General features: G+C 38.2%; 1 protein-coding gene across 1 annotated transcript in view; it reads left to right on the top strand.

Annotated features, from left to right (window-relative positions):
* Positions 1–24,480, top strand: part of CORIN (corin, serine peptidase) — a 251,745-nt gene that overhangs the window by 91,545 nt on the left and 135,720 nt on the right. The window contains exon 5 of the mRNA XM_080796927.1: positions 5,087–5,268. Within this exon, the coding sequence (XP_080653053.1) occupies positions 5,087–5,268 (182 nt within the window). The remainder of the gene's footprint in view (positions 1–5,086; positions 5,269–24,480) is intronic.

Genomic DNA, 24,480 nt, shown 5'->3' with positions numbered 1-24,480 from the left:
GAAAGTGCATGAAAGCATGCCTTGTTTAATTGCACTTTGCCTTATTGTGCTTCACATGTGTTGCATTTTTTATAAATTGGAGGTCAGCGGCAACCCTGTGTTGAGCAAGTCTATGGGTGCCATGTTGCCAACAGCCTTTGCTCCCTTCACATCTCTATGTCACATTTTGGTATTTCTTGCAGTATTTCAAACCTTTTCATTAGTATTATATTTGCTTTGATGATCTGCAATTAGTGATCTTTGATGTGCTATTATAACTGGTTTGGAGTCCCGTGAACCACACTCATATGAGGGGGTGAACTTAATAAGTGCTGTGCATTCCCCTGGCCTTTCTCCTATCAATCTCCCTCCCTTCAGTCCCCTCGATTCCCTGAGATACAACAATGTAAAATTAGGCCAATTAATAACCCTGTAATGACCTCTAAGTATTCTAGTGAAAAGAAGAGTTGCACGTTTCTCACTTTAAATCAAAAACTAGAAATGGGGGCGCCTGGTTGGCTCAGTGGGTTAAAGCCTCTGCTTTCGGCTCAGGTCATGATCCCAGGCTCTCTGCTCGGCAGGGAGCCTGCTTCCTCCTCTCTCTCTGCCTACTTGTGATCTCTCTCTCTGAAATAAATAAATAAAATCTTAAAAAAAAAAACAAAAAAACTAGAAATGATTAAACTTAGTAAGGAAGTTGTGTCAAAAGCCAAGAAAGGCCAAATCTAGGCCTCTTGTGCCAAACCCCCTGATTGTGAATGCAAAGAAAAAGTTCCAAGGAAATTAAAAGTGCTACTCCAGTGAACACATGCATGATAAGAGAACAGAACAGCCTTGTTGATATGGAGACAGTTTGAGTGGTCTGGACAGAAGATCAAACCAGCCACAACATTGCCTTAACCCAAAGCCTACTCCTAAAGCTTAAAGCAGGACCCTAATTCTCTTCAATTCTGTGAAGACAGGGAAGTGAAAAAGCTGCCGAAGAAAAGTTTGAAGCTATCAGAGGTTGGCTCATGGGGTTTAAGAAAAGAAGCCTTCTCTAGAACATAAAATTATGGGCAAAGTAGCCAGTGTGATGGAGAAGCTACAGCGAGTGCCCCCCAGAAGATCCAGCTAAATAATTAATCAAGGTGGCCACACTGAACAACAGATTTTCAGTGTGGATAAAACAGCCTCCTCTTGGAAGAAGATGCCATCGGGGGCTTTCAAAAGCTAAAGAGAAGTCAATGCCCAGCTTCAGAGCTTCAAAGGACAGGCTGACCCTCCTGTTAGGGGCTAATGCAGCTGGTGACTGTGAGTTGAAGCCACAGTTCATATGCCTTTCCAGAATCTCTAGGGCCCTTAAGAATTATGCCAAATCTATTCTGCTTGTACTCTATAAATGGAACAACAAAGCCTTGATAATAGCACATCTGTTTACGACCATGATTTACTGAATATTTTAAGCCAGATCTACTGCTCAGAGAAAAAAAAAAAGATTCCTTTCAAATATTGCTGCTCATTGACAATGCAGCTGGTCACCCAAGAGATGGAGATGGACAATGAGATTAACGTGGTTTATGTGCCTGCTGACACAACACCCATTCTTTAGCCCATGGATCAAGGAATCATCTCAACTTTCAAGTCTTACTGTTTAAGAAATACGTTTCCTAAGGTGATAGTTGTCATAGGTGGTGATTCCTTTGATGGATCTGGGAAAAATAAATTGAAAACCTTCTGGACAGGATTAACCATTGAAATGCCTTTAAGAATGTTTGTGATTGATGGGATAAGATCAAAATATTAACATTATCAGAATTTTGAAAGAAGTGGGTTCCAAACCTCACAGAAGACTTTGAGGGGTTCCAGACTTCAGTGGAGGGAGTAACAGCAGGTGTGGTAGAAATCACAGGAGAACTAGAATGAGAAGTGGAGCTTAAAGATACGACTGAATTGCTACAATCTCATGATTCAACTTGAACAGATGAGGAACTGCTTCTCAAGGATCAACAAAGAAAGTGGTTTCTTGAGATGGGATCTACTCCTGTGAAGATGCGGGAAAATTGTTGAAATGACAGCAAAGGATTTAGAATGTTACATAAACTTAGTTTATAGGGCCACAGCAGGGTTCGAGAGGAAGGACATCGATTTTGAAAGTTGTATTGTAGGGAAGATGGTATCAAACAGCATCCCAGTTACAGAGAAATTGCTCATGAAAGAAAGAATCAAAGGATGTGGGAAACTTCACTGTTGTCTAATTTTAAGCAATTGCCATTGTCACCCCAACCTTCAGCAGCCCCACCTTGATCAGTCAGCGGCCACCCACATGTAGGCAAGACCCTGTACCAGCAGAAAGATTATAACTCACTGAGAGCTCAGATGATGATTAGCATTTTTTTAAAAAGATTTTATTTATCTATTTGACAGACAGAGATCACAAGTAGGCAGAGAGGCAGGCAGAGAGAGAGAGGGGGAAGCAGGCTCCCTGTGGACCCTGGGAATCATGACCTGAGCCGAAGGCAGAGGCTTTAACCCACTGAGCCACCCAGGCACCCCGATGATTAGCATTTTTTAGCAGTAAAGTATTTTTTAATTAAGGTGCATACACAGTACATTGTTTTTTAAGACATGATGCTGTTGCATACTTAATAGACTATAGCATAGTGTTGACCTAACTTTTATATGCGATGAGAATCCAAAAAATTAATTTGATTTGTTCTATTGTGATAGTCACAATATTCTATTGTGGTGGTCTAGAATCAAACCTGCAATGTCCCTGATATTAAGTATCAAGCTTTTTTTTTTAAGATTTTATTTATTTATTTGACAGTGAGAGACACAGTGAGAGAGGGAACACAAGCAGGGGGAGTGGGAGAGGGAGAAACAGGCTTCCCGCTGAGCAGGGAGCCCAATGTGGGGCTCTATCCCAAGACCCTGGGATCATGACCTGAGCCAAAGGCAGACACTTAATGACTGAGCCACCCAGGTGCCCCAAATATCAAGTTTTGAACAAATCTTGAGTTGTGCTTTTGGAACACACATTCCTGAAGTATGGGTTCACATGAATAGAGTGTTTAACTGAGTGGATCCTAGGATCAGTCTGACTGGGTTTGAATCCTGGCTCTGACACTCACCTCAGTGATCTTGGATGAGCCTCTTATTTTTCCTGTGCTTTAATTTTTTTACTTGTATATTTGGAATGATAGTAATAGTACTTATCACTTAGGGCTTTAATGAGAAGTGAGTGAGTTAATGTACTTAGAGCAGAGCCTAGCAAAGTGTTGTAAAGCAATTGCCTAAGAATTCTATGATCTGATTCCTCAACCATGTCCTTCAGTTCTATTTGAGGAAATACAGTCTCTAACTTCTCTAGGATAAGATTTTTGTTTCTTGAGAGAGAGACAGGAGAATGAATGAGAGATTGTGTGATTGGGAGGGGGGGACAGAGAGGGAGAGAGAATCCTAAGCAGGCTCCATGTCCGGAGCTGAGACCGTGGTGGGGTTCGATCTCACCATCCTGAGATCATGACCTGAGCCGAAACCAAGAGTGTGTCTCTTAACTGACTGAGCCACCCAGGTGCCCCTCTGGAATAAGATTTAAAAATGTTATTTAAGTGACACTTCCTTAGTCCTGTAACTATCTATGTATTTCTCAATGGCAGTCAGCTGTCTTCTTTATACCAAGAAACTTGTCTGGACCAGTTCATAATTTTATAGCCCAAACCGTATCTTTCAAATACAAAACCTCTCTTTCCACATCTTCATTAACAAATTTAGTAGGTAGATAATTATGTGAAGATCAGGATTCTACGAGACACTGAATTTTGAGACAAGTTCCTGAGAGGAGGGTCAAAAACATTTTGCATCTGAATGTAATTATCAAGTACCCCTTTTCCATATTTGTATATAGAACAAGATCCCTCTCCCAAAATTCTTCTACAGACTCTATCAGTTCTATTTTAATTCAGTGGCTGGTGTATCCCATTAATGTTCCTACAATCCAGAGAAGTATGAATGGGGAGATTTAATGTGCTTGTTTAATCAAGAGATTTTTTAAAGCTGAATTTTTAAAGCTGATTCTCTTCCTGCTTTGCCATTAAGAAGATTTATGATCTCGAGTCCATCCCAGAATCTTCCTGGGCTCGTCTCAAATGGAGGATTTGAACCAGGTATTGCTTAAGATTTGTGACAGATCCCATATTGTATGATCGTGCAACATCGTCACGACCCTACCAAGTGAAATGTGTGTTTTGCCTTGACCAACAGGTATATCTTCTTTCCCAGTTTCCTTAAAATGATTTGAAATGGCTTTGTCAGATCACCAGCCAGGATGAGAGGAGCATTCTGTGGCTACAAAGTGGGAGACGGCAGCCAGGTCTGCGAGGGAACAAGTCCCTGCCTTTTAACATTTCTACAATTACAACTAGAATTGTAACATTCTTGTCCACAAGTGTTGGGTTGCGAGGCAGAGGAATAAAGCCAAGCTCTGGGGACATCGTTACTCTTACCATTAATAGCAGTTGTTTACTTTTTTCTATTTTGCAGAAGATAAGGAGAAATCTGGGAAGATAAATAACTTTAAAATATGAAGATCAATAGTTTATTACTATCGATAAACTACTGAGTTGGCCCTTGTCTATTTTTTCTGGGGATGCAGTGGAGTTCCAGGAGCAGCTTTCTGTCTATGTCTCAGAGACACTTTTAATTTTTCAAAGGGAAGATAAAGAAATGAGATTAACCTATTTTGTGACCTACTTCTGCTTTTCCAATTCGGAGGCCTTCCTTTCTATGTTAATTTACTTATTTGATATTAACTAGAGCTCTTTTGGGGGGGGGGTTGACAGATTTACTTGAGCACAGGAAATCTAAAAAAAAAATCACTTGAGATAAATATTTTTACAAGAGAGAGTAAGCTGATACGCTACGGAACTAGCTTATTCCCTCTAGAATCATGGTAATAGGGTGGCTCCAATCCTTGTTTTAGGACTTAATGTAGAAATTTAAGTTGTTGACTCTAGAAAATATAAATTAAGATAATATCACGGCACTGGTGGCTAACTTTAATTTCATTGTTATTTCAAGAAGCAATCGGTAAAAACATTAATTTTCATTTTTTCTTTTCTTCTAGCCATGGACTCCTGCCCTGTAGGTCTTTCTGTGAGGCCGCAAAAGAGGGCTGCGAGTCAGTCCTAGGGATGGTGAATGCCTCCTGGCCCGGTTTCCTCACCTGCTCCCAGTTTAGAAACCAAACCGAAAGCAGCAATGTCAGCAGAATTTGCTTCTCTCCACAACTGGAAAAAGGCAAGGAATGTATGTGTCTGTGTTTCATTTCATTTAAGAAATTTTTATTGAAATACACCATTCATACAAGAATGTATACATATAATATATACTTCAGTGTATTTTATGAAAGTGACCAGACCCCTGTAACCAGCACCCAGATCAAGAGATAGATCACACAAAACTTCTACATGGATGTCTGTAGTGGCATTAATAATGGTAACCAAAAAGTGGAAACAACCCGCATATTCTTCATCATAGATTTAAAAAAAATAGTATATTCATGGGGCACCTGGGTGGCTCAGTGGGTTAAAGCCTCTGCCTTCAGCTCAGGTCGTGATCCCAAGGTCCTGGGATCGAGCCCTACATCAGGCTCTCTGCTCAGCAGGGAGCCTGCTTCCCGCCCCCCCCAACCTCTGCCTGCCTCTCTGCCTACTTGTGATCTCTCTCTCAGTCAAATAAATAAATAAAATCTTGAAAAAAATAGTATATTCATACAGTGGAATATTAATTGGCAGTAAAAATGTATGAAGTACTTGTACATGCTCTGATATGGATGAACCTTGAAAATGTTAAGTGAAAGAAGCAAATCACCAAAGGTCCAGCATCCCCCCAAATCTCTCAAGCCCCCTTCCAGTCATCTTACCCTCCCCAAAGAAACTTCTCTTCTAAGAGAAGCCATCTAAGGTGATATCTGTCATCTTGCCCACTTCTGAACTTCTTGTCAGTAGAACTGGGAAGAATGGACTCCTTTTGTATCTAGCTGCACTTGCTCAACATTATGTTTGAGAGATTCCTTATGTTTTCCTCTTGTGGTTCATTCATTCTCACTGTTGCATAGTATCCTAATATATTATATACCCTAATATATTATTCTATTCAATTGTTATTCTATTCAATTTTTCAATTGAGTTGTTTCTAGCTATTATGAATAGTGATGTTTTGACTATTCTTGTGCATGTCTTTGATTGAACATGGTCCATATATTTATTCAGCGAAAAGTTTTTTAAAGTGGTTGTACCAATTTATCTTCCGGTCAGCTGGGTGTGAAAGCTGCAGTTGCTCCAAATCCTCCCCAACACTTGTTATTGTCAGTCTTTTTCATTTTACCAATTCTGGTGATAGTATTGTTGTCTTTTGTGGTTTTAAGTTGCATTTCCATGATGAGTTTGATTAATTTTTCAAAAAAATTTGGCGATGTGAATAGCCCTTTTCATGAAGCATCTGTCTGAGTGTTTTATCCATTCTTTGGTTGGGTAGTTTGCCTTTTTCTTCTTGATTTATGGTTCTTTATGTATCCTAGATATGTCAACTCTTGGGTTTATGTATTGTGAAGATCTCCCACTCTGTGGCTTGCCTTTCTTATTAGTGTCAAATTATGGAAGAGAAGGTCTTAATTTTAATGGGTCCATATTATCAGTCTTTTATTTTGTGATTCCTTTTTGGTGTCTTGTTTAAAACATCTTTGCCTACACCAAAATGTAGAAGTTTTTTTTTTTTTCCTCTTTTCTTCTCGGACCTTATTGTTTTAGCATTTACATTTGCAATACCATATTCTGGAATTAATTTTTGTGTATGGTGAAAGCTATGGATTAACATTTTTCTGTGCATATATTTAATTGACCCACTGCCCTTTATTTATTTAGAGTATTATCTTTTCCCTCTGTATTATAATGTCACTTTTGTTTTTGGTCAAGTGATTGATTATATATACATGTGTTTCTAGACCCTCTATTTGGCATAGAATTAAGCTAATTCTGCTCTGTCTGGATTCCAGTAGTTTTGTAAGTCTTTATATTCAATAGTGGAAGTCCCTCAGCTTTTTACTTCTGAAAGATTGTTTGCCTACTCTTGGTCCTATGAATTTTATGTAAATTTTCAAATCATTGTGCAGTTTCCCCAAGCGCTTTTTGGTTTGCATTAAATCAATAGTTCAAATTAGGCAGAATTGTTTTATAACACTGAGTCTTCCAACCCATCAAAATGATATACTGTGGTAATCTTTACTTAAGTAGTTTAATGAGTTATTCTTTATTTTCTCTCAGTAATGCTTGATAATTTCAACCAGAAAGATTTTGTTCATCTTCTCTTAGATTTATTTATGTGTGTCTGATATTTTTATGTCATTTGTAAATAGAATGTCTAAAAAAAGTTTCTGTTTGTATACAAATAAATCACATACTGATTTTTATACCTCTTTGTAGATTCATTTGGATTTTCTAAGTGCACATTCTGTCATCTGCAAATGACAGTTTATTTTCTCCTTCCCAATCATTATGCTTCCTGTTTTTTCTTTGTTGTAGAGAAAGGTTTCAATATTTCACTTTTAATTATAATGTTTGCAGAAAGACTTTTACTGATACTCTGTGTCAGATTAAGGAAGTCCTTTCAATTTCTGGTTTGCTAAGGTTTTTTTTTTTTTTTTTTAATCATGAATGGATTTTGAATTTTATCAAACGCATTTTCTACATTTCTTGAGATGATATGATTTTCCCCATATTATGTTAAAAATATAAGCTTTAGTGGTATATAATTCACATACCATAATATTCATTCTTTTTAAAATATATAATTAACTGGTTTTTGTATACTTATAGAGTTGTGTAACCATCTCAGCCATCTAATTCCAAAACATTTTTGTCACCCTAAAAAGAAACTCCATACCCATTAGCAGTAATGACATTTTCTCCTCCCCCAGCCACTGGAAATCACTAATCTACATTCAGAGTCTATAGATGTGCCTATTTTGGACATTTCATATAAATGGAATCATAAAATGGGAACTTTTTGTGATTTGCTTCCTTCATTTAGCATAATGTTTTCAAGATTTATCCATGTTGTAGTATGTATCAGTACTTTATACATTTTTATTGCCAATTATTGTTCCTTTGTATGAATATACTTTTAAAAAAAATCCATACATTAGCTGAGGAACATTTGGGTGTTTCTACTTTTTTGTTTATTATGAGTGATGCCACAATTAATATTCATGTGAAAGTTTTATGTGAATTTGGGTTCACATATACCAATTCCCTTGGGTATATACCTTGGAGTAGAATTGTGACCAGTAATAACTCTGTTTAACATTTGAGGGAATTCCCCTCTCACCATCAATATAGAAGCATTCCAGTTTTTCCACATCCTCACCAACACTTGTTATCCTTTTTAATTTTAACCATCCTAGTGGGTATGAAGTAGTATCTCATTGTGATTTTGTTTTGCAATTTAATAATGAATAAGTATGTAGATAATTCAACATTTCAAGAGCTTGTTAGTCATTTGTATGTCTCTTTTAGAAGGGGCTATTTAAATACTTAGCCTGTATTAAAATTAGGTGATTTGTTTTTTAATTGCTGAATTGTAAGAGTTCTTCCTCCATGCTGGATACAAGTCCATTATCAGATATATTATTTGCAGATATTTTCTTATGTTCTGTGTGTATCTTTTCAAATGATTTTCAAGTGACTTTTCTTGATTTTGTCCTTTGAAGTACAAAAGTTTTTTTTTTAACTTTGAGGAAGTTCAGTTTATCTATCTTTTCTTTTGTCACTTTTGCTTTTAGTATCATGTTTAAGATTCTAGCTCTCATATGTATGCCATCAATTCATTTTGAATTACTTTTCATATATGGTATGAGGTAGGGGTCCAACCTCATCCAGTTATCTGAACACCAACTGTGGAAGAGACTATTCTTTCCCCATTGAATGGACTAGGTACCTTGTGAAAAATCACTTGGTCATAGATATATGAGTTTGCGTCTGAACTCTCAATTCTCTTCCACTGATTTATATAGCTATTTTTATGTGAGTACCTGCTGTATTGGTTATTACAGCTTTGCAGTAAAATGATTACTAGAAGCAAAGAAGGACATTTTAAAATGATTATAGAGTCAATCCATCAAGAATCCCATAACCTAACATCAGAGCCCAGAAATATATTAAGCAAAAATGATAGAATTAACGATAGAATTAAGGGAAAAATTGGTAGATTATCTATAAGGAGGAAGAATTGAAAAACAATATAAACCGACTTGGTTTAGACAGCTATTAGAATACTCTACTCAACAGTATACACATCTCAAATTTTCAATTTTTTAACTTTAGACCTATTTGTATCTCTATGAGTTGAACATATAGTTGAATAGCATTTCTTTCTGCACTAGACAAATCCTTGTCTTTTGATTGTACTGTTTAATTCATTTACATTTAATGTAATTACAGATAAGAGAGGACCTACATCTTTTATTTTGCTATTTGTTTTCTCTATGTCTTTTAAAAAATTCCTCTATCCTCCATTACCTCCTTTTCTATTATATTTTAAAAAACATATCACTTAAATTTCTTGTTGCTCCTTTTAAAAAAATTTTAAAATTTATTTATTTATTTTTCTTATTGCTTTTTTTTTCAGTTTTTATTAGCTGCTCTGGGACTTACAGTTGGCATCAAGTTATAAAAATCTAGTTCAGATTAATACCAACTTAACTTCAATTGTTTACAAAGTTTGCTTCTGTATAGCTTTGTTCCTTAGCTCCTTCTTTGTGCCATTATTGTCATACAAATTATATCTTTATATATTATAAACCCATAAACATAGTTTTAAAATTACTGATTTATGAAGTTGTCTATTAAATAAGATATAATAAGAAAGGATTAACAAACGAAAGTATATTCATGGTGTCTTATATTTACGTAAGAATTACCGCCACTGGTAATATTTATTTCTTCATGTGGATTTAAGTTACTGTCTCTTGTCTTTTCATTTCATTCTGAAAGACTCCTTTTAGTATTTCTCATGGGGAAGTTCTGATAGTGGCAAATTCTTTCAACTTTTTTTAATTTAGAAAAGTCCTATTATAGTCTTCATTTTGGAAAGGTTGTTTTGTTGCATATAGAATTCTTGGTTGACAGTCCTTTATTTTCAGCATTCTAATTTTTTTTTTCTTTTCAGTGTAACAGTATTCATTGTTTTTGCACCACACCCAGTGCTCCATGCAATCCGTGCCCTCCCTAATACCCACCACCTGGCCCCCCCAACCTCCCACTCCCCACCCCTTCAAAACCCTCAGGTTGTTTTTCAGAGTCCATAGTCTCTCATGGTTCACCTCCCCTTCCAATTTCCCTCAACTCCCTTCTCTCCATCTCCCCATGTCCTCCATGTTATTTGTTATGCTCCACAAATAAGTGAAACCATATGATAATTGACTCTCTCTGCTTGACTTATTTCACTCAGCATAATCTCCTCCAGTCCCGTCCATGTTGCTACCAAAGTTGGGTATTCATCCTTTCTGATGGAGGCATAATACTCCATAGTGTATATGGACCACGTCTTCCTTATCCATTCGTCCGTTGAAGGGCATCTTGGTTCTTTCCACAGTTTGGCGACCGTGGCCATTGCTGCTATAAACATTGGGGTACAGATGGCCCTTCTTTTCACTACATCTGTATCTTTGGGGTAAATACCCAGTAGTGCAATTGCAGGGTCATAGGGAAGCTCTATTTTTAATTTCTTGAGGAATTTCCACACTGTTCTCCAAAGTGGCTGCACCAACTTGCATTCCCACCAAAAGTGTAAGAGGGTTCCCCTTTCTCCACATGCATTCTAAATATGTAATCTCACTTTCTTTGGACACATGTTTTCGAATGAAAAATCAGCTATTAATCTTCTAGAGAATCCGTTTTGCCTGATGAGTGGTGTTCTTGGTGTTCTCAAGATTCTTTCTATCTTTGGTTTTTGATAGTTTCAGATTATGATATATCTATGTATGTATGTATATATGGATCCTTTTGAGTTTATTCAATTTGAGTTTATTTTTCTTCTTAGATGTGTGAATCAACATTATTCATCAAATTTGAGATTTCTCAGCTATCATATATTCAAGTACTCTTTCTGCCCCATTCTCTCCCCTCTCTCTCTTTTTTTGATGAACTCTACAATATTTCTTTTTTAATTGTTATATCTTATTTTATTTAAATTCAATTAATTAACATACAGTGTATTATTAGTTTCAGAGGTAGAGTTTAGTGATTCATTAATTGCACATAACACCCTGTGCTCTTTGTATCAAGTGCCTTCCTTAATGCCCATTACCCAGTTACCCCATCTTCCCACCCATCTCCCTTCCAGCAACACTCAGACAGTTAAGAGTCTCTTATGGTTTTTCTCCCTCTCTGATTTCATCTTATTTTCTTTCTCTCTCTCTCTCTTCTCTTTGTGGAACTCCCGCAGTGTATATGTTAGTACACCCGATGTTTCTTCTAAATCTTTAAGGACCTGTTATTTTGGGGGCACCTGGGTGGGTCAGTTTGTTGAGTGTCTGACTCTTGATTTTGGGCTCAGGTCATGATTGCACTTAGGGTTGTGGAATCGAGCCTCATGTCAGGCTCTGTGCTTAGCAAAGAGTCTGTTTGTCCCTCTCCCTTTTCTCCTCCACCTCCCTCAAATAAATAAATAAACAAAATCTCTAAAAAAAAAATTTTTTTTTAAAGAAACTGTTATTTTTCTTGATTTTTTTCTTCATGTTCCCTAGACTGGATAGATAGAATAATATTAATTTATTTATCTTCAAGTTTGCTGATTCTTTATTCTGCTTGCTTAAATATGCTGTTAAGCATCCCTGGTGAAGTTTTCATTTCATTTGCTGTACTTTTCAACTGCTGAATTTCTATTTGGTTCTTTTTTTTTTTTTTTTAGGATTTCTTTTTTTTAATTAATTAATTCATTAATTTTAATAACATATAATGTATTTTTATCCCCAGGGGACAGGTCTGTGAATCGCCAGGTTTACACATTTCACAGCACTCATCATAGCACATACCCTCCCCAATGTCCATATCCCCACCACACTCTCCCGACCCCCCGACCCCCAGCAACCCTCAGTCTGTTTTTTGAGATTGAGTCTTTTATGGTTTGTCTCCCTACCAATCCCATCTTTTCATTTTTTCTTTTCCTACCTCCCCCCAAACCCCCACATTGCATCTCCACTTCCTCATATCAAAGAGATCATATGATAGTTGTCTTTCTCCGATTGACTTATTTCGCTAAGCATAATACCCTCTAGTTCCATCCACGTCATTGCAAATGGCAAGATTTCATTTCTTTTGATGGCTGCATAGTATTCCATTGTGTATATATACCACCTCTTCTTTATCCATTCATCTGTTGATGGATATCTAGGTTCTTTCCATAGTTTGGATAGTGTGGACATTGCTGCTGTAAACATTCGGGTGCACGTGCCCCTTTGGAGCACCACGTTTGTATCTTTAGGATATATACCCAGTAGTGCAATTGTTGGGTCATAGGGTAGCTCTATTTTCAGTTTTTTGAGGAACCTCCACACTGTTTTCCAGAGTGGTTGCACCAGCTTGCATTCCCACCAACAGTGTAGGAGGGTTCCCCGCTCTCCGCATCCTCGCCAGCATCTGTCGTTTCTTGACTTGTTAATTTTAGCCATTCTGACTGGTGTGAGGTGGTATCTCATTGTGGTTTTGATTTGTATTTCCCTGATGCCGAGTGATGTGGAGCATTTTTTCATGTGTCTGTTGGCCATCTGGATGTCTTCTTTGCAGAAATGTCTGTTCATGTCCTCTGCCCATTTCTTGATTGGATTATTTGTTCTTTGGGTGTTGAGTTTCCTAAGCTCTTTATACATTTTGGATAATAGCCCTTTATCTGATATGTCGTTTGCAAATATCTTCTCCCATTCTGTCAGTTGTCCTTTGATTTTGTTAACTGTTTCCTTTGCTGTGCAAAAGCTTTTGATCTTGATGAAATCCCAATAGTTCTTTTTTGCCCTTGCTTCTGTTGCCTTTGGCGGTGTTCCTAGGAAGAAGTTGCTGCGGTGGAGGTCAAAGAGGTTGCTGCCTGCATTCTCCTCAAGGATTTTGATGGATTCCTTTCTGACATTGAGGTCCTTCATCCATTTTGAGTCTATTTTCGTGTGTGGTGTAAGGAAATAGTCCAGTTCCATTTATCTGCATGTGGCTGTCCAATTTTCCCAGCACCATTTGTTGAAGAGGCTGTCTTTTTTCCACTGGACATTCCTTCTTGCTTTGTCGAAGATTAGTTGACCATAGAGGTGAGGGTCTATTTCTGGGCTCTCTATTCTGTTCCATTGATCTATGTGTCTGTTTTTATGCCAGTACCATGCTGTCTTGATGATGACAGCTTTGTAATAGAGCGTGAAGTCTGGAATTGTGATGCCACCGACTTTGGCTTTCTTTTTCAATATTCCTTTGGCTATTCGAGGTCTCTTCTGGTTCCACATAAATTTTAAGATTATTTGTCCTATTTCTTTGAAAAAAATGGGTGGGATTTTGATAGGGATTGCATTAAATGTGTAGATTGCTTTAGATAGAATAGACATTTTCACAATATTTGTTCTTCCAATCCATGAGCATGGAACATTTTTCCATTTCTTTGTGTCTTCCTCAATTTCTTTCATGAGTGCTTTATAGTTTTCTGAGTATACATTCTTTGCCTCTTTGGTTAGGTTTATTCCTAGGTATCTTATGGTTTTGGGTGCAATTGTAAATGGGACTGACTCCTCAATTTCTCTTTCTTCTGTCTTGTTGTTAGTGTAAAGAAATGCAACTGATTTCTGTGCATTGACTTTATATTCTGACACTTTACTGAATTCCTGTACAAGTTCTAGCAGTTTTGGAGTGGAGCCTTTTGGGTTTTCCACATATAGTGTCATATCATCTGCGAAGAGTGATAGTTTGACTTCTTCTTTGCCAATTTGGATGCCTTTAATTTCTTTTTGTTGTCTGATTGCTGAGGCTAGGACTTCTAGTACTATGTTGAACAGCAGTGGTGATAACGGACATCCTTGCCGTGTTCCTGACCTTAGCGGAAAAGCTTTCAGTTTTTCTCCATTGAGAATGATATTTGCGGTGGGTTTTTCATAGATGGCTTTGATAATGTTGAGGTATGTGCCCTCTATGCCTACACTTTGAAGAGTTTTAATCAGGAAGGGATGCTACACTTTGTCAAATGCTTTTTCAGCATCTATTGAGAGTATCATGTGCTTCTTATTCTTTCTTTTATTAATGTACTGTATCACATTGATTGATTTGCGGATGTTGAACCAACCTTGCAGACCTGGAATAAATCCCACTTGGTCGTGGTGAATAATCCTTTTAATGTACTGTTGGATCCTATTGGTCAGTATTTTGGTGAGAATTTTTGCATCTGTGTTCATCAAGGATATTGGTCTGTAATTCTCTTTTTTGATGGGATCCTTGTCTGGTTTTGGGATCAAGGTGATGCTGGCCTCATAAAATGAGTTTGGAAGTTTTCCTTCCATTTCTATTTCTTGGAACAGTTTCAGGAGAACAGGAATTAATTCTTCTTTAAATGTTTGGTAGAATTCCCCTGGGAAGCCGTCTGGTCCTGGACTTTTGTTTGTTTGGAGATTTTTGATGACTGTTTCAATCTCCTTACTGGTTATGGGTCTGTTCAGGTTGTCTATTTCTTCCTGGTTCAGTTGTGGTAGTTTATATGTCTCTAGAAATGTATCCATTTCTTCCAGATTGTTGAATTTGTTGGTGTCGAGTTGCTCATAGTATGTTCTTATAATTGTTTGTATTTCTTTGGTGTTGGTTGTGATCTCTCCTCTTTCATTCATGATTTTATTTATTTGCATCCTTTCTCTTTTCTTTTTGATAAGTCTTGCCAGGGGTTTGTCAATCTTACTAATTCTTTCAAAGAACCAGCTCCTAGTTTCGTTGATTTGTTCTATTGTTTTTTTCGTTTCTATTTCATTGATTTCTGCTCTGATCATTATGATTTCTCTTCTCCTGCTGGGTTTAGGCTTTCTTTGTTGTTCTTTCTCCAGCTCCTTTAGGTGTAGGATTAGGTTGTGTATTTGAGACCTTTCTTGTTTCTTGAGAAAGGCTTGTACTGCTATATATTTTCCTCTCAGGACCACCTTTGCTGTGTCCCACAGATTTTGAACCGTTGTGTTTTCATTATCATTTGTTTCCATGCATTTTTTCAATTCTTCTTTAATTTCCTGGTTGACCCATTCATTTTTTAGAAGGATGCTGTTTAGTCTCCATGTATTTGGGTTCTTTCCAAATTTCCTCTTGTGACTGAGTTCTAGCTTCAGAGCATTGTGGTCTGAAAATATGCAGGGAATGATCCCAATCTTTTGATACCAGTTGAGACTTGATTTATGACCCAGGGTGTGGTCTATTCTGGAGAATGTTCTATGTGCACTAGAGAAGAATGTATATTCTGTTGTTTTGGGATGGAATGTTCTGAATATATCTGTGATGTCCATCTGGTCCAGTGTGTCATTTAAGGCCTTTATTTCCTTGTTGATCTTTTGCTTAGATGATCTGTCCATTTCAGTGAGGGGAGTGTTAAAGTCCCCTACTATTATTGTATTACTGTCGATGTATTTCTTTGATTTTGTTATTCATTGGTTTATATAGTTGGCTGCTCCCATGTTAGGGGCATAGATATTTAAGATTGTTAGGTCTTCTTGTTGGACAGACCCTTTGAGTATGATATAGTGTCCTTCCTCATCTCTTATTATACTCTTTGGTTTAAAATCTAATTGATCTGATATAAGGATTGCCACCCCAGCTTTCTTCTGATGTCCATTAGCATGGTACATTGTTTTCCACCCCCTCACTTTAAATCTGGAGGTGTCGTTGGGTCTAAAATGAGTTTCTTGTAGGCAGCATATTGATGGGTTTTGTTTTTTTATCCATTCTGATACCCTGTGTCTTTTGATTGGGGCATTTAGCCCATTAACATTCAGGGTAACTATTGAGAGATATGAATTTAGTGCCATTGTATTGCCTGTAAAGTGACTGTTACTGTATATTGTCTCTGTTTCTTTCTGATCTACTACTTTTAGGGTCTCTCTTTGCTTAGAGGACCCCTTTCAATATTTCCTGTAGAGCTGGTTTGGTGTTTGCAAATTTTTCAGCTTTTGTTTGTCCTGGAAGCTCTTTATCTCTCCTTCTATTTTCAATGATAGCCTAGCTGGATATAGTATTCTTGGCTGCATGTTTTTCTCATTTAGTGCTCTGAATATATCATGCCAGTTCTTTCTGGCCTGCCAGGTCTCTGTGGATAGGTCTGCTGCCAATCTAATGTTTTTACCCTTGTATGTTACAGACTTCTTTTCCCGGGCTGCTTTCAGGATTTTCTCTTTGTCACTAAGACTTGTAAATTTTACTATCAGGTGACGAGGTGTGGACCTATTTTTATTGATTTTGAGGGGCGTTCTTAGCATCTCCTGGATTTTGATGTTTGTTCCCTTTGCCATATTAGAGAAATTCTCTACAATATTTTCTCCAATATACCTTCTGCTCCCCTCTCTCTCTCTTCTTCTTCTGGAATCCCAATTATTCTAATGTTGTGTCGTCTTATGGTGTCGCTTATCTTTCGAATTCTCTCCTCGTGTTCCAGTATTTGTTTGTCCCTCTTTTGGTCAGCTTCTTTATTCTGTGTCATTTGGTCTTCTATGTCACTAATTCTTTCTTCTGCCTCATTTATCCTAGCAGTAAGAGCTTCTATTTTTGATTGCACCTCATTAATAGCTTTTTTGATTTCAACTTGGTTAGATTTTAGTTCTTTTATTTCTCCAGAAAGGGCTTTTATCTCTCCGGAGAGGATTTCTCTTATATCTCCTATGCCTTTTTCGAGCCCAGCTAGAACCTTGAGAATTGTCATTCTGAACTCTAGATCTGTAATACTACCAATATCCGTAAGGATTAGTTCCCCAGCTTTCGGTACTGCCTCTTGTTTTTTTTTTTTTTTTTTTTTTGTGGTGAGTTTTTCCACCTTGTCATTTTGTCCAGATAAGATTTGCTTTCTCCTACTCTGGAATTCCCCTGTTCCTGGTGAGTGAAGTTGGTCTTGGCTGGGTTTCTTGTTGATCTTCTGGGGGAGGGGCCTGTTGTAGTGATTCTCAAGTGTCTTTGCTGCAGGCGGAATTGCACCATCCTTACTAGGGGCCGGGCTAAGTAATCAGCTCGGGTTTGCTTTCGGGAGCTTTTGTTCCCTGAGCACTTTCCGTAGAGTTCCCGAGGATGGTACTGAAGATGGCAGCCTCCTACTCTCCAGCCCGGAGGAGCCGAGAGCTTGGGGTCCCGCTCCTCAGTGTGCCCTCAGAGAAAAGCGCCCCACCGCCCCCGTCTCCCTGGCCTCCGGTCACGCCTGGAGGAAAGCGCTCAATTGCTTGCACTTGGAGAAAAGTGCCCGGTCACTTCCATCTCCGTGGCCTCTGGCCGCGCTCCGATCCCACCCAGCTTGTGACTGGCTCAAGGTAACCCCAAGCTGAGAGCTCACTCCTCAGCTCTGTCTCTGTAGCTGGCTTCCCCTCTTTAATACCTGTGAGTTCTGCGACACTCAGACACCCCCAGTCCTTCTGTGACCCTGCGGGACCTGGGGTTACACTGACTCTGCATGGGCTTCCCCCTGGTTTAGCCTCTGGAGCGATGTCCCTCCGAGGAGCAGACTTAAAAGTCCTGATTTTGTGCTCTGTTGCTCCGCCGCTTGCGGGGAGCTGGCCCCTCCCCCTACGGTCTGTCTTCCCGTCGCTTTGGATTCACTTCTCTGCAGGTCCTACCTTTCAGAAAGTGATCAATTTTCTGTTTCTAGAATTGTTGCTCTTCTTCTCTTCAATTTCCCGTTGGATTTGTAGGTGTTCACAATGGTTAGATAAGCTATCTAGCTGATCTCCTGCTACCCGATGTCGTCTCAGCCGGCTACTTCTCTGCCATCTTTACTCCTCCCCCCCCCCATTTTTTTCTTTTAAGAAAAAACTAATTTGTATCTCTTTATTGGTATTCTCTATTTATTGGCAAATTGTTACTATACTTTAGTTCTTTCAAAAAGGATTTTTAAAAATTCTTTGAATGTATTTAAAATAGCTGATGTAAATTCTTTGTCTCATAAGTCCAGTGTCTGAGTGTCATCAGGGACAGTGTCCATTGACTCTTTTTTCCCTTATATATAGGTTATACTTTCCTGTCTCTTTGTTTGTCATATTTTTGTTGTTGTTGTTCTTGTTGTTGAAAATTGGATATTTTAAATAATATAATGTACAACTCTGCAAATCCAATATTCCCTCTTCTCGGGATTTGTTGTTATTACTATTTTGTGTTGCATTTATTGTTGCTTTTGTTTGTTTTGTGATTTCCCTGAACAAAGTCTATATTGTAAAGTTTCTGTTGTCATGTCCGACCACTGAAAGTTTTGCTCAGATAGCAGCTCCGTGGCCAGTTAGTGACTGAGCAGATATTTCCTTAAATGCCTTGAACCAATATGTCTCCCACCCTTTTCAGTGGGTTCAGTGCCTTTGTTTCAATGGGTAGGACTAAAACACTCTGGCAGTTTACAGCTCTGCCTTAGCCTTCAATTTCTGGTGATGTAAAACCTCAATGTCAGCTAGAGGTGAGAGATTCAAAGGGATATTTCCAGATGTCTTTATCCTAAGTGTCAGTGTTCTTTTTCTTTCTCTCTCTTTCTTTCTTCCTCCCTTTTTCTCTCTCCCTTTCTTTCCTTCCTTCCTTCCTTCCCTCCCCCTAACTAAGGCTTTACATTGGCATAAAAAACCTGCTTTGATTAGCTGTTTATCCTTCAATAGAGTTTGAGGATTCTGACTGTTAATTCTTGAGCCTGGTCCTCAGTTTCCTAGACTTTCCTGATACACTATGTAAGAGCCTCTTTCTGAGCTACCAGAGAGGCTTTTTGGCCTTCATGCACGAGTTACAATTACCTGTAGCTTTGAGTTACTGTTTTCTAGATCACCACCAATGCCTAGTAGTAAGGCATCCAATCCATTGTCCTAAGAGTTTCTTCTTTTCTTCTTCTCCTTCTTCCTCCTCCCCTCCTCCTCCTCCTCTTCCTCCTTCTCATGACTACTATTATTTGCACTTCTCAAACCCCATTTGGTGCATTTCTTCCCATCAGTACATTATCATACATTATACAATATTGTACCTAACAATTTGACTGCCCCATTGTGTCAGAGCATGTCTGCTGTAATTTCCATGAATGATGGCACTTTCACAGCAGGGAATAATCCAGATTAACAACCCAATCTTACAACATGCTCTCTTGGTGATCACTCCTGGAATATCACAAATTGAGTTTTTCAGAAATAGTAACTGAGATGGAGTTTATTGTACAGGGTGTTAATTAGGCATTGGACTTGTGTAAAGAATGGAGAGAAAACAGGATTGAGCAGACAGAGAAATTAAAATTTGCTCTAGGTCCATTTAAACCCCTTCTAAATCCATGTAGATCTCTGGAGTATTTTTGTCTGGGAAAGGTATTCCACGTTGGGCCAAAATAGCTGGTCCTTTACATCCCCATCTCAATTACACACTGGTGTGGTCCTTCCTGGAAATGGTGTGCCTTTAGGTGAGACAGCTCTTTGCAGTTGGAGCAAAAGCTGAAGGAGCTAAAGGTTGTTGGCTGACATTTGGGGCACCAGAGCCTTTCTTGAGGAATAGACACATAGTCGGAACAGATCACCTTGATCCAACAGAGACTGAGCTGATTTTGTTGTTTTGTTAAGACTCTGTTTACCTCTGGTTTATGTGGGATTCTGAGGGTGCACTTCTCCAGTGGTCCCATATGAGAAACTGAGGTGTTTGTTGCATTGTCTTCCTCCTTGGACAGTCCCAAATTCTATTTTTTTCTTTTCAGAACAATACGATTGTTGGAATTTCCATTTTATTTTGCAGAGGTGTTTTGCACAGCTCTTTAATCTCTTGCTCTTTGTGGAAAATGCCTCAAGAGAGGATCCTTCCAAGTGATAGGCCTACTTGTCTGTGTCTCCTTTCTGACGACATACTTGGCTCCTTAAAACCCACTCCTTTGGCAACACCCAAACTCTAACTTTTGTCTCTCTATGCCTGTGGGATTGCCAAAAGTTCTGCTGATTTCTCCGCCTCTTTGCAGTGGCCCCATGTCCAGATTCCCTGTTTTTAGCACCATGCCAAGAACTGGCAAGTTCCACAAGGGAAAAAGCATCTGCGGAATATATACTCTCTGTTCTCCAGTTATCTTCTCTCCAGGATCTTGGCCATTCACATCCTTGAGAACTCAGATGCCTTTATGCAGATGTTTCTTCTGTTTTATCTGGCTTTTCTAGTTTTACTTGATGGGGGCATCGATCTGCTGCAAGTTATTACATTTAAGCCAGGAGTGGAAGTTTGTTTTATTTTCTTTTTAACACAGTGTTTAGTAGAGGTCTGCTGCTAAATCAGGATTCCATTTGAAAGACAGTATATAGCAATAAATCATTAGAAGGATGAGTGAGAGTATCTGAAAGAGAAGTTCCTGACATCTTTTCTTTTTCAGCTAACTTTGCCCCTATTGTGACAAGAACACTTTATTTGTTGTTTTTATTAGAGGTCATTTGGAAAATGTAGCCTTTTGGTATAGGATTTAAGAATCCATAGAGAAAATTTAAAAATCAGAATATTATCAGTGTTCTTTAACACTGATGACCAAAAAGTTTCAGTTCTTAAAAATCAAGATAAGATTATCAGTATTATTTAATGGCTCAAACTGAAATGCCACTTAATATAGGTTCTCCAAATATCAGACAATGTTACAAATTTTCTGATCTTGAAAAACACCTTGGAAGTTTGACGGAATATTTGTATCTAAAAACATGTTTAAAGAGACAGAAATTTCCTAAGAGGATCTGAGATCTTCTACTTGTCATAGTGTTCTTAAAATTTTTGGTTGTAATATTTTCTCAATGTATAATTAATTCTCTGAAAATAACTCTGATAAAAATCGTTTGATGCAATATTTTCCTAGAATTGAAACAAATTGTTTTGTCTCACACTTGATGGATAAACAGGGTGCTAACAATCATAGATATGTTCATAGTTTGTGTGCTAAGGAAAGAGTTACTGCCAAGTCTGATCTTTGTGTAAGCATAAGAATATCATTTCTAGCATACACACACAGTTACTAAAAATGTGTTCATACTAAGAATATGTATACCAACTAGAGAAATATTTATTATATAATAGAGTCTTAATCATGTAAGGATTTATGCTATAAGGCCACTTATAAATATACCTGATAAAGTCCTTTTCTCATTTTTTCATTTATTTGGTACATATCAATTGAGTACCTACTCTGTTCTGAGCATCATCCCAGGTAATCTGAGAAAATAAAAGTAATCATGATAATCACAATATTAATTTATACTCATGTAGTGCAGTAGTTCTCAACCAGGAGTCATTTTGTAGCCCCTACCTGGGAACATTTGGCAATTTCTGTAGACATTTTGGTTGTTAATCTCTACCCACAGAAAGATTTAATACTAGCATCTAGTGGGTAGAGACCACATATGCTGTGTAACATCCTATGATGCACAGAAAAACTCCTCACAACAAAAGAGCTATGTGTCTCAAAATTCCAATAGTGCTGCTTTTGGGAAACCCTAGTCTAAGGCTTTATGTTTTGCCAAGAATTTTATAATAGAAATATTAATAATAATTGCCATGCTTCAAACATTTAAGGAGTGTTAAACCTCACCTGGTCCACCCTTATGTGAGAACCAATGTGAAAAGAATATTAGTGACTACATTTAAACACGCTTTCCCACAGAAATTATAAAGGGATCCAGGTTAAATGTCAATGGAGTAAAGTGGAGTCAACCGCATAAAGGAATTCTGAATTTTGGAAAAAGGGAAGGGTCTGACCTGGTAAAGAGAGATGGTGTTCTGTAAGCATTTAGCACTGTGAACTTGTATTGGGCATCATCTCCTATTTAGTCCATGAAATGAACTGTCATTAAAAGTTGACTCTCATTTTAGGCTTTTTCTTCTCACTTGTGAATCATTTGTCCCAAGAAAATAGTAATTTCCCTCTTTATGTTATGGATCCCATTCTCCTTCCCAAAGTGCTTTCACAGCTGTTAGCTCACTTGCTTCCAGAGTAAATCTCTGAGGTATAATCATCTTCATTTAATTAATAAGGAAACTAAGGGTCAGGGAGATTGTTTCAGGATTATTTTAAATCTGTCCCCCAAGGCTCTATCATCTACCCAATAGTCCACCATTGTGGGACCATCCTGGTATTCAGTTATTAATCCTTGAGCATTACCTTTTCTTACAGGCCCCTACTCACAAGAGCTTTCGAAATGTCTTTTCAGACTGAATGGAACCAAAGTGCATGACTTGTAACAGCTGCTTGCCCCAACGCACAGCTCTGTGAATTTCATCCTTCGTTTAGCCTTCTTCAGATCAGTCAAAACTCTGAAGAGATTTTGTTGTCATATACAAAGATACACAGTTCTCTTATCCTTTCTATCTTATATTGATCCTACATCCTGTAAAGTAAATAATGTGCTAAAGTGATGACACTGTGGGAACTATTCTTCAGAGGTTTTAAAATAAACATTTGTGTGTTTCCATAGTTGAGTTGTGAGAACTCAGGAGCAAAAGGTCAGGGCCCATCAGTCATTCTGAGCTTTCTCATAATCCTTTACTTCACCTTCTCTGTGATCATATATGAAAAGTCATTTTTAAATGGTATTTTGTGGGTCTAGAGAGAACTCCCCTGCCATGAAAGACCTTCAGCTATTTATTTTTTTTCTTGTTCTTTTCCTTTTCCTAGTATTTTATTTGCCTTTCCGGCCACTGGTTGCTGAGAGCAACCATTGCAGCACAGTAGCAGCAAAATGGTAGTTTTGGGCTCTCAGTAAAACACGTACTCTGAATTTCTGCTCTTGGGTTGTGGATTCATTTGGTAGAAATAATGCAGTACTGATTCTTTGAGGTGCTGAATGTTTTTTCCCACAGACAGATGATTATAGATAGCATCATCACATTACTAAAAGCTAGCATGCACTTTTCATTACAATGAATAGTCAAGTAAAATGGGGTTTTCTTAGAACTTCAAATTTTCCTACATTTATAATTTTAAATTATTTCAAAATTGAAACCATGGAATCATTTTCTTTTTTCCATGTGTGGATGCTTCTTTTAAGGGCACCAAACTTAGATCTAAAGACTTGTTTTCAAGCCCTGACCATTCTACTTCCTAATTGCATGGCCTTGAGCAAGTTTCTTAAACCCTTTTAGTCCCTCTTTCCTCATGTTTTTAATAGGAATAATAATATGTGGGTGGGAGAACTGTTTTATGGGCTAAATGAAAGTATTCTGGAAACCATAACAAGCTATATAAATGTGAATGCTTCGATTCAACAGACATTTCAAAGCATATTCTATGTACCAGGCAGTTTACCAGGAACTGGAAAAGGAAAGATGGCAAATGTACTTTTAAAGAGCTCATAGGCTGGTGGAAGGATGGACATCTAAGCACAGAGGCAGAGCCTGAGACAAGGGTTTGGTCACAAATGGTATATTTGGAAGAGGCATGGGACAGTGGGGAAGGGGAAGGGTGATTCGGGGAAGGAAAGATGGCCAACAGAGGTGCATTATTAAACCAGCTACCATAGTGGGTAACTGGCGCTTCATCTTTAGGGAAAAATCTGGAAATGGTGTATAATGTATGGTTCAGAATTAACCCACTAGAGAGGTGAGGTAGCTAGGGTACGCACTTACTTCCTTTAGCCTTTGAAACTGATAGTATCTACTATAATCCATAAGTACTATGTCCTCTGAGAGTAGAGACATGGTAGAGTGGAGGAGGAAGTACAAAACTTGTCTGTGCCTTGCAGCAGAAGGCTTTTGTCCCTGTTGACTTCTTCATCTGTAGCACTCTCTTTGCCTTTGCTTTCTAGAACACTGCTCTGTTTGGTCTGCTTCCCACCACATCGACCAGTCTTTTTCCTTTTCCTCTATGGGCCCTAAGATCCTAGACTCAACCCTCTTTCCTCAACATTCCGTACATTTACCCTAGGAAATCTCTTACCTGTGGCTGTGTAAGTACTGATGACTCTTAAATCTATATTTCACATCAAATTGTATTCTACTTCCCCATACTTTAGCCCATATCCCAGTGTTCTCACTTCCACCTCTCAAGCAAAGCTACTTTTTTCCAGGTCTCCAGGGATTTCCATCCAGGTTGCTAAATTACATGGGAATTTCTCAGTTCCCCCTCTGACTTGACTTCCTGCAGCATTTGCCACCATTAATTATTCCCTCCTCCCTGGTAAGTTCTCCTCCCTTGGCTTCCAGGAAGAAGCCACTTATTTTCAGCCGCCTTTGGTGTTTTCTTCTCATTTCTACCACTTCTAAACACTGGAGTGCCTCAGGGCTTAGTCTTTGGCTCTTGCCTGTCTCA

Source organism: Martes martes (assembly GCF_963455335.1).
Source record: "Martes martes genome assembly, chromosome: 2".
Lineage (NCBI taxonomy): Eukaryota > Metazoa > Chordata > Mammalia > Carnivora > Mustelidae > Martes > Martes martes.
Note: the sequence above shows the minus strand (reverse complement) of the source record. Positions and strands in the feature narration are given on the sequence as shown.